Source organism: Carassius carassius, chromosome 38, assembly GCF_963082965.1.
Source record: "Carassius carassius chromosome 38, fCarCar2.1, whole genome shotgun sequence".
Classification (NCBI taxonomy): Eukaryota; Metazoa; Chordata; class Actinopteri; order Cypriniformes; family Cyprinidae; genus Carassius; species Carassius carassius.
In genome coordinates this window covers 7489657-7501205 of record NC_081792.1, presented here as the reverse complement: position 1 = coordinate 7501205, position 11549 = coordinate 7489657, and the positions used below count along the sequence as shown (strand labels likewise).

Genomic DNA, 11549 nt, shown 5'->3' with positions numbered 1-11549 from the left:
TCATGTGATTCATGAGGCTGTTCAGGTCAAGAGATTAAGATTTTGCTGGTTAGCTTGGCCCATCAAGCCCGTTGCTAGATGTTGTAATTACACCATTTGGACACAAAAAAAGCTACTTTATTTACTGGCAGCCATCTAGATTTAATATTTTAAAATTTAATAATCTTTCTAGATTATTTTTCCTCACAGAAAATCTGTGGCATTTAGAAATACCTAAAATTATGTAAATTATATTTCTAGTTTAATGTTTATGAAAAGCTGTGACTGAGCTATGCTAAAAAACTGTTGATGTCCTTGATAATTTTGAAAGGTAATACAAATGCAGAAATAAAAGACACCTGAACACAGCGTAAAATATATTTGACAGCCTTATATATGATTTGTCAAGTGAGCATTTTTTTATTTTCTAAAATCCAGACAATGCATTAAGATATGCAAACAAACAGTACATGCCATGTACAAGTTTACGTTATATTTGCAACTGATTTTACAAAGTTTGGCTGAATAATAAATGAGGACTGTACAATCAGCTTCAGTATGAACGAGATCATTGTTTTCTCAACGTCTATGAATAAACACATTTCAGAGCTACCACCCAAATGAATGTCTTCCTGAAACTTAATATTCTATCTTGACCATTAGTCCAAAACCTTCAGTCAGAATGATGTTGTACATACTGCGCTTATAACATTGAAAATATATAACATCCCATCAAATCTGTATGGACATTTTGTTTTTCTGGATCACACACATGAATAAACACACAAGATACATGGAGAGAACCAACCAATCCATCAGAATGAAAAAGCAATCAGCGAGCTTATTACTCCATAACAGAGTAATACTGAAATACTGTGCTTTAATGTTAACTGCCTCCAATTGTGTCAAACATTTGAAATTTTTCTTATTCACATAAACACACACACACACACACATAAAATGTCGATCTCCATCTCTCTCTCTCAATCAGAAAGAGCTGAGATAGTGAGGCAATGCTGTGCTATAGAACCCTGAAATTGATTTTAGATTACAAAGATTTCCACAGATGGTAGAAAGTGAGAGCTGCATCAGACCTGAGGACAAATGCATTACATTATAATGGTGCAATATCTGAGGCAGGCATTGAAGACTCTGTTCCCTCTCATTTTTTTCTACTGAGCATCTGACAAATAATAACAACAATGAAAACGATGTCTGTCACAATACCATCTGCCTTTATCAAGAAAGTTAACTGTTTTGAACTAATTATAATACAATACTGACATCTAGTGTTAATGGATGCATAATCCATTATAAAATCTGCCTTTTGTCTCTTTATATTTGAGTATGTCCAAATAGTTATACCACTTTTTTAAGCACATTCCACATTGGCCACACAAAACAGAACAAAACAAAGAACAACAAACTCAAGAACCCATGTACTGTTAAAGGCCAAGCATTCCATTTTGTTCAAGATGATCTTCTTATTCACTTCTGTTGGGACACCAGTGCTAATGTATTAAAATAACACAAAATCAAAGTCACTACAAAATGTTGTCATGGGAACAGAGGTGCTAGTCATTAAAAGACAACGCCAGCTGTATGAGATGTGATTCAGTTTGGCAGTAACAAACGCAGTGAGTGAAATTAGAAACATACCAGCTTCATTTGAAAGCAGATTGTTCATTAAAAAAAAAATGGAAATGATCATTTAAAAGGCTTCTAAATGAGTCTGCAATGAAAAACAAATCTGCTATGTTTTCAGTGTTTCAAAAGACAGACCAACATTCAATAAATGGGTTTATACACTTAAATATACAGTACTGTTAAATCCAGCAGGAGAAAAGTGTACAACCTCATTACTAGGGCTAATTCAATTTGAAAACTGTTCATAAATGCTATATTTGTCATTGCAATTCATCCTGAATCCAACAAAATAACCAACAGCAACCAAAACTGGTCTGAGAACAATTAAATTCAATCTCATCAAAAGAAAGCCCCTACAGCTGTCATCCAATTGTTATGAGGGAGGTAACAGCAGACGTGTACATTCAATTTCAGAGCAGGCACACACGACTGCCCCCTTATTATTGATTTTGATTTAAAAAAAAAAGAAAGAAAAAGAAAACCCCAAATACAATCAATATGTTAATCGCAGGAAGAAGCACAGAGGACCCTTGGAAGTGCTCTTTCCTTTCAATGCTAGCCATTTTACCCCTAAAAGCCTTTAAATTTCCCTAATGTTGCTCTTGGGCTTTGGAAGGGACCTCGTATTTGAAGACTACACTAAAGATCTTGCCTCCAAGACGCTCGGCCAGCCAGGAGTTCTTTATGACTGCTAGTTTAAGGCTCTCGCAGCTGAGCATGGCATAGTAGTTTGTGTGGATGGCCCGACCCATTCCTTCAATGATCACCAGATCTGTGCCACGCTCCCTGATGACTGTGGCCAGGACTTTGTCCAGGCGACTGAAGAATGAAGAACAAAGGGAGAGACCATGGTTACAAGCAGAAGGAACTCGCATAGCATTGGCTTTCTGTTTCACTCCAAAAAATAAAAAAACAAATATGGCGGCAAAACATTATACCTCAGATCCAAACAAGGAGAACTAGAACCATTCTGCACCAAAGCAAGTCTGTCCTCTTTAAGTGCAGCACTGAAAAAGGGAAAATGGAAATATGATCTCCTGTTACTGTATGATGTACAAAAAAAATAAGGATGTATTTGTTCACAATATTTATTTTTCAAAGAAACCTCTTTAATAAGCTTCAACCCTTTAAAATCTACTGTATTACACAAAATTCTAAGGCTCTAAATTATTAACATAAATCAAACTTTGCTGAAAAACCGCTTGAACACAATCTTCTACAAGCCTTTCGACCCTATTGCATATTTTAGTGCAGTTTGATCCTCTGAATTCATTCTATATGAGGCATGAAAGCCTGATGTACCAGCATGATATTGTGACGAGTCAGATTGTTCCTGATTGTCTCCCTGATTGTCACCGGCACCCCAAGCCCAACGCGCCTCTCCTCGGGAGACCGGTCTCTTCCCCGTGCATGCACACTGGTGTCCTCGTGGGTCCAGGAAGGGTGCGTTGAGGGACTCCCGCGCCACCAGAGACGTGAGCTGCCGAACCCGCGATCCAGATGGCAACCGCACCCGTTTACACGGCCGTCGGGCCAGGATGCCGGGCCGTCCATCCCCTGCCAGCGCCGCGGCCAACGAGAGTGATGCGGCCGCTAGAGGAAGCCGCCGCCCCTCGCGCCCCGGGCCGAAGAGGGGAGCGTGTGCGGCCGCCGAACTCCGCCCCTTACCTGGACCCTTCCTCCATGAACACTGCCCGACCCACACGAACCCCGCAGCATGACGAGGACACCAGAATCCCTGTTTATTTTGGACACTCTTCCCCTTTGGCCACCTTTATCCCCCGTTTTATTTGATTTTCTGTTAATAAAAGCCTCTACGAGGCCTGACGCCACACCCACTGTGTCTGTCTTGTGCTCCTCCCGTCACAATATATATATATATATATATGCACACAAATTTTGTCTAAAGGCTCAACTGATTATTACTTTATATGTCAGGCTTTACAGGGTTAAGCCATATACTGCAGAACATTTATCACAATTACTGATAAAAATGTAAATTATGTGAAATATTAACATTTATTGGAATTTAAAAGAGATATGATTAGTTCTGTTGCAACTGTCAAAGATCATTTCACATCGGGGTTCGCATCACATAATTTGTATTTCATTCTTTCTATTAAAGTGCACAAAGGCTGCAGTGTCATGTGACATTATCTATACTTTACATTCTACATAGGTGAGAGACTGTACACTTTTATAACACCCCTAGTAAAGAGGGTGCGCACTCACTGAATGACAGGGTCCATGGCAGCTATTCTCTCCGTTAGGATCTGCAGCTCACTGTTAGTGACGTCATTGAGGGCAGGGCCTGAGTTACTGGCAAGAACAACCTAAAAGCCAACATAATTGCATACGTAACCAAAACTTTAAGAACACACTGAAAAGACTCAATAATCTGATTTTTAATAATTGTGTATTGCTGATGACTTACCTCTGTGCCTCTGATGAGAAGTTCTCTAATGAAAGGGAAAACCCCGAGAATAATGTCTATTCCACTATTATCTACGAAAAATAATGCACATTTATGAGGAGGACCCTGCAAAAGAAAGCCAGCAGGTACACCTTCAATCAAGACCAGGAAGACTTCATAGACTGTTTAACATGCTTTCAGACTAAATATTGAATTCATAGTATGCACAATGTCTTGAAACAGATGCAAAATATATGTGACTCTAGACCACAAAACCAGTCTTGAGTCGCTGGGTTATAATTTTAGCAATAGCCAAAAAAAAACATTGTATGGGTAAAAATTATAGATTTTTCTTTTTTGCCAAAAATCATTAGGATATTAAGTAAAGAACATGTTCCATGAAGATATTTTGTAAATTTCCTACCGTAAATATATTAAAACTTAATTTTGATTAGTAATATGCATTGCTAAGAATTCATTTGGACAAATTCAAAGGTGATTTTCTCAGTATTTAGATTTTTTTTTGCACCCTCAGATTCCAGATATTCAAATAGTTGTATCACGACCAAATATTGTCCGATCCTAATAAACCATACATCAATGGAAAGCTTATTTATTATTCTTTCAGATGATGTACACAACTCATTAAAAATTGACACTTAGGGCTGGTTTTGTAGTCTAGGGTCACATATGTTTTTTGTAATGTTTCAAAATCTGCCGGGGTAGACATTAGACACAACATGCAGGTTAAAAAAAAGTTACAAACTCCACTATCAAATTTCAAGCCAGTTGGTGTCAATCCATCCTAACCAGTTTTCAACAAGCAATTTGTTTTGTTTACATTAGTAAATCAATTTATACTTCGGGGCCATTGAATGCTTTAATCGGATTGGTAGACGGACGTTCTGAGGTGTGCAATTATTTTCTGTGCAAAATAATTTACTCCGGCCCGTCATCAATTATTCCTTAAATACTGCACAACAGCACAGTCAGTAAGAACATAGTCATAGTCATAAGAAAAAAATATATGACACACACAACTGGCATGTTTACTAATAATGTTGAAATAAAATTAAAATTTAACAAAGACAAAAAAAAAATCCCTTTTTCTCACTCTTCTTTTCTTATACTTATATTCTTAAACATGAAACAAAATCAGTGTAAGAAGTATTTTTTATTTTTTATTTAGATGTTTTATATTATAAATCACAAAACATTATAACTTTCAGTATTTTACATGGTGTGGAATGGTTTAATTTATAATATTACTTAAAAGTAACTATTGGTCAATTAATTAGTTACCAGTTACCGTTTTCTTACCTAAGCTACTTGTATCAGTTAAATCCATAATTGGTCAACCTACAGTATAATGCAGATTATCTTAAAAACTACTTTTAATTGACAAAAAATTACATTTAGAAAAAATTTTACTTTGATTTTAGATTAATCTTAATTTCTTTGCAGATTTTATAGTACACTATAATAGTATATAGTTTATAGTAATACTATGTGTGTAATTGAGACCCAATGATGTTTGTGTTTTTACAGACAAAGGTGCTTATTAACCCTAAAAGGTGTGACGTATCCTCGGGGGTTACAAACATTTGAGAGGCTGTGGGGAGAGGCAGTGAAAGTGCAGGTCTTATTTATTGGTTTCATGTTGAAAGAGTGTTTGTTGTGAATATTTAGATCTGGGCCCATTTCAATAAGGAGGTTCAGCCATCTCTGAATTGAAACTTGAACTCCGTTTACTTACCCTGAGATTGGAAACTCTTGAGTTTTCAGGTTCAGAACAGCTGATGATTCACCATGGCAGTAGCACCCGACAAAAAAATCTCTGCATATTTCTGATATGTAACTTTAATTCTTAATCACTGCTATAATATCAAAGGTAAAAGGTCAAAACAGAACGTTAAATTAGTGAACTAATATACATTTTTTTTATGGTATCCCACAGGCATTTTTTTAAGTACACACAAAAAAGCATCTAAACATTAAGTATAAAAATATCAGGTTCAACCAGGTTTAAGCATAAAAGCTTCATTAGTGTAGGCTACATGACTTTACAAACATTTGACATATTAAATAAATATCATTCAGCATCTATTTCAATGTGCAGTACCTTTTTCCACATAGTCCAATGATCTTTTCACATAATTAAATGTTCTCTAATCCAAACTGTTGCATTTCTTAATTAAAGTAACGATATTAACATTTGACTTATACTCAGCCAACAGCAAGAATGCTTGAAAAATAATGAAGAACAGATAAAGAGGAGATGGCCACAATATTACTGGCATCCTTTTATTTCATACAGTAATCATCTTAATTTTCAGTGGGTTTGGGCTCAAGAAGCTACACAAAACTTCTCATAAAGAGCGTGAGAGTGATACACACTTTCATTACTGCTCTGCCTTACTTGTGGCTTTACTAAAGTGCTCTACATCCCCGATGTTACAGAAAACTACCATTTAAAAATGGTACCAATGGTAAAACGTGTGCAATGAATGAATTTTTTTACTTAGTATTTTGTCTTGTTGTTTCCAGCCAAAATATCTTAAGATTCTTAAATCAAGATGCATTTTCTAGATAGTATTTCTAGATTCAAGAATGTATTTTTCTTATTTTGCTAATTATCTGCCAATGGGGTGAAAAAAAAATCCTGTTTCCATTTGCATTAAGATTCTTTTTCTTGTTTTAAGTAAAATGCACTTATTTTAGATTCCAAACTACTTAGTAAGTAATCATAATATCAATAACATTTTTGCGGTGTAAATGAATGAATGATGTATTTCAACATTACTTACACTTTAAAAAGGGGCAGGAGACGGAAAGTACCTCTGGGTTTAATGAAGAAAACCTGCTCCTGACCAGGTTAGGTTCACAGACTAAGTTACCATGGTATAAGTTACCTTTCTTTCAGAAACTGGCTCAACTTAACCTGCTTTCTCGGGTTTCACATACCTACCATTCTGAAATGAAAACCCAGAGTTTCCCTCATTTCAGGGTTAACATACTCAGAGCTTTCACTTAACCTCCTTTCTGAAATGGGACTCTGGTAAATTTGTTTATACATTCTTTGTTTAGCTCACAGACAGCATTTAAAATCATCATGGACACCTGTTGTGGGAAAATACTCACTCTCATATAAACGTTATGAGAGTGAGTATTTTCCCAAAATATGTTAAATGTTGAAATTTTATTAATTAAATTTTTACATTTAAAAAATAATAATATGTAAATGTTTTTATCTCAGAGGATATGTTGCCCTTTTAGGGGTATAAAAATATTTATTTAATAATATTTTAGGTCAACAATGCATGTTTTATTTATTTCATGTATATGTGTATATGATAAAATATACTCAACAAAAATTAGTTGTTAAATATTGTATACATCAGATTTTTATGGCTCATATGTGCAATTCATTGCAATTCAATGATTATTGCAAAATACACAACTAAACCTTCCTGAAAAGCCTGTTGTTTTATATTTCACAAAAAAAACATTTACATAAAAAAAAAAAAGATAAATGTATAATTAAGAAAACGTACTCGGTTACTAACGTAACCTCGGTTCCCTTTCAGTCGGTCACATTCAACGTTACGAATGGAATCTCGCCCAAGAGCCCAATCACCTTCGAGTGGTACAAAACGAGCCAATGGTACACAAAGTACCTTGGTCTGCGGAATCTGCATCGCGAGCTCCGCCCCGCAGAGCAGGTATATAAGGAGCAACGCGAGCAACTCGCATTCAAGCTTTCGCTTTGGAGCCGAGCACATCGCTTGCTGCTTTCACCGGAGTGCTGCAAGAGTCACTGGTGTTGGTGTGACGGCGCGATTCAGCGGTTCGTCTGGGTTTCCTGCGACAGCTCCCGCGTTCCCCTGAGCGCTTCAACACCGCTAAAAGAGCAATTTCTCTCACAAAAGAGATACGGGCCGATTTGCGTCTTTTTAAAGATGTCATTTCGCCCGTGTGTTTCTGGGTGCGGTCGATATATCGCTCCTCCTGACGGTCACGATCGCTGTGTCACGTGTTTGGGCTTCCAGCACGCTGAGACTGCGTTCGTGGATGGCTCATGTTCTCTTTGCGGGGACATGACCATCTCGGCGTTGAGATCGAGACTCGATTACCTTAAAAGGTATAGAGTCCCCTCTGCCACACCCCGTTCTAGCTCTTCTTCTCGTAAGAGGGCTACTTCGGCTGGTGGCCAGGGTGATCTGAGGGTTACTGTGTGGGCTTCCCCGACGAGCGAACCTCCTCGGGCCACACCCCCTCACATACGCCGCAGCCGGTCGAGTTTCCGGATGAGTTCGCTAGACCCACTCAGGCTCCTGACATCTCATTCGGGGCTCGCGAAGAGGACCCTATGTCGATCCCCGCATCACAAGGCGGGCTTGAGTCCTCGGGAGATGAGGATTCGGCTGCGTTGCCTCCTTCGGGAGTGCCAGCGTTGTCCGAGTCCGATCCCGAGCTGACGGCCGTGCTTTGCCGGGCAGCGGAGAGCATCGGGCTTGAGTGAAACCCTCCACCCTGTCCTGAGCGCTCGAGGCTGGATGATTGGTTCCTGGGGGCTGCTCATGCGGATCGCCAGCACCCCCCTCTGGTTCCTTTCTTCCCGGAAGTGCACCAGGAGGTAACCAGTTGGTGGAAGGCACCTTTAACTGCCCGAAACCGTTCTGGTACTTCCTCCGCCTTCACTGCCCTCGATGGCGGGGCGGCCAAGAGGTATGCTGAGATTCCCCCGGTGGAGCGTTCTGTTGCGATGCAACTGTGTCCACAGAGTGCCTCCGCTTGGCGTGGTGGTCCCAAGCTGCCCTCCAAGGCCTGTAAGTTCTCATCCACGCTTGTGGCCAAGGCTTACAGAGCTGCGGGCCAGGCTGCTTCTGCCCTGCATGCCATGGCCTCACTTCAAGTCTATCAGGCCAAGCTGCTCCGGCAGCTGCACGAGGGCAGTGCTGACCCAGGGGTTTTGCAGGAGGCGCCACCTATGGCTGAACCTGGCAGACATGAGGGAGCCTGACCGGGCTCAGCTCCTCAACTACCCGGTCTCCCAGGATGGCCTCTTCGGCGACGCGGTAGAGAGCTTTGCCCAGCAGTTCTCTGCCGCCCAGAAGCAGTCCGAGGCCATCAAGCACATCCTGCCCCGGCGGCCCTCTGCTGCCTCCACCCTGCCGCCGGCGCAGCCGCCTCAGCCTGCTCGTCGCCGAGGGCGCCCCCCTGCGGCCCCCTCCACTCCTGCTGGGTTCACAGCAGCAGCCTTCACCCCGGCCGCAGCGAGGAGATGGCCGCAGAAGGGCGGCGCAACCCGTCTCTGCCCCTAAGCCTGCCAAACGCCAGGCCAAGCGGCGTTCCTGAGACGGGCGACCCGGAGTTGGAGACGTCAGCTCGTCAGGAGATGGTAGCAGGACCACTCCTTCCCCCGGAGGAGGGCCGGGGGAGAATCCTTTGTTCTCGTTTTCTTTTTGTTCCGCCACTGGCCCTGCGGCCGGTGGTACCCAAACCTTCACTAAAAGAGCTGTTTCCTCTACCTCCGGGTCCCAAGAGGCCACTAACGACAGTTGGCGACGTGCTTCCTCGCCGCTCTCGTTCCCCTCTCCCCTTGCCAGTTTCCAGGCAAAGCCGGCCCGAGAAAGCTCCGCCTTCTCATGCCCTCTTTGCTACTTTGAGTCAGATGAGTGTCCGCACTCCGCCCCCGCTAAGGGACGCTATGCCTCCCATTGGCCCTGTCTCCCCGCGTCTTTACGAAGGTCGCGGAGGGAGCCCTGGCTCCTCTCAGGGAACAAGGTGTCTGTATCCTCAACTACCTCGACGACTGGCTGATCCTAGCTCACTCTCGAGAGCAGTTGTGCGAGCACAGGGATCTGGTGCTCAGACACCTCGCCCGACTGGGTCTTCAGGTCAACTGGGAAAAGAGCAAGCTCTCCCCTGTGCAGAGGATCTCTTTTCTCGGTATGGAAATAGACTCGGTCGCCATGTTCGCGTGGCTTACGAACGAGCGCGCGCAGTCACTGCTGAATTGCCTGAGACAATTCGAGGGCAAGAGAGCGGTTCCACTGAAATTGTTTCAGAGGCTCCTGGGGCATATGGCGTCCGCAGCGGCGGTCATACCGCTTGGGTTACTCCATATGAGACCGCTTCAGCACTGGCTTCACGGCCGAGTCCCGAGATGGGCATGGCAACAGGGCACGCTCCGAGTGACCATCACTCCGGCCTGCCGCCGAAACTTCACCCCGTGGTTGGACCCCTCGTTTCTACGGGCCGGCGTACCCCTAGAACCAGTGTCCAGACATGTTGTTGTATCAACAGATGCCTCTGCCACGGGCTGGGGTGCCATGTGCAACGGGCATGCTGCGTCAGGCTCCTGGACAGGACCCCGACTTCAGTGGCATGTCAATTGCCTCGAGTTGCTAGCAGTACGTCTTGCTCTGCACCGCTTCAGGGCCCTGCTGAAGGACAAGCACGTTCTGGTCCGTACGGACAACACTGCGACCGTAGTGTACATCAACCGTCAGGGTGGTCTACGCTCCCGCCGCATGTCGCAACTCGCTCGCCATCTCCTCCTGTGGAGTCACAAGCATCTGAGGTCGCTTCATGCCATTCACATTCCGGGCAGGCTCAATCGTGCAGCCGACGAGCTCTCACGGCAGCAGTCTCGCCCCGGGGAATGGAGACTCCACCCCCAGTCGGTTCAGCTGATTTGGGAACACTTTGGAGACGCTCAGGTAGACCTGTTTGCCTCTCCAGAAAATTCCCACTGCCAGTTGTTTTACTCCCTGACCGAGGGCACCTCTCATCACGGACGCCCTGGCACACAGCTGGCCGCTGGGCCTGCGCAAGTTTGCGTTTCCCCCAGTGAGCTTGGCTCTCCAGAAAATTCCCACTGCCAGTTGTTTTACTCCCTGACCGAGGGAACCCTCGGCACGGACGCCCTGGCACACAGCTGGCCGCTGGGCCTGCGCAAGTTTGCGTTTCCCCCAGTGAGCCTTCTTGCACCGACATTGTGCAAGATCAGGGAGGACGAGGAGCAGGTCCTCATGGTTGCGCCTTTTTGGCCCGGCCGGACCTGGTTCCCCGAACTTATACTCCTCGCGACAGCCCCTCCCTGGCCAATTCCTCTGAGGAAGGACCTTCTTTCTCAGAGACGGGGCACCCTCTGGCACCCACGTCCCGATCTGTGGAACCTACATGTGTGGGTTCTGGACGGGTCACAGAAGGTTTAGGTACCTTGCCACCTCAAGGTGTAGCTACCATCACTTCAGCTAGAGCCATGTCCACCAGACATGCCTATGCTTTGAAGTGGAACCTCTTCGTCACTTGGTGTTCTTCACGGCGTGAGGACCCCTGGAAATGTCCGATTGGGTCAGTGCTTTCCTTTCTTCAGGAGGGATTGGAACGAAGGCTGTCTCCTTCCACCCTCAAGGTCTATGTGGCCGCCATTTCGGCTCACCATGACCCTGTTGAAGGTAAGTCAGTTGACGAAGCGTGCCTGGAATTCGGGCCGGCTAAC

The 11549-nt window shown here is 43.6% G+C and overlaps 1 protein-coding gene across 2 annotated transcripts in view; it reads right to left on the bottom strand.

Moving 5' to 3' along the window:
* Positions 1–1191: 1191 nt before the first annotated feature.
* LOC132119236 (4'-phosphopantetheine phosphatase-like) overlaps positions 1192–11549 on the bottom strand; it is a 33183-nt gene continuing 22825 nt past the window's right edge. For both annotated transcript variants that reach the window (XM_059529035.1, XM_059529036.1), the window contains exons 16-19: positions 4061–4165; positions 3859–3959; positions 2565–2633; positions 1192–2445 (exon numbers count right to left, since the gene is read on the bottom strand). In XM_059529035.1, the coding sequence (XP_059385018.1) occupies positions 2217–2445; positions 2565–2633; positions 3859–3959; positions 4061–4165 (504 nt within the window). In that variant the 3' untranslated portion in view covers positions 1192–2216. The remainder of the gene's footprint in view (positions 2446–2564; positions 2634–3858; positions 3960–4060; positions 4166–11549) is intronic.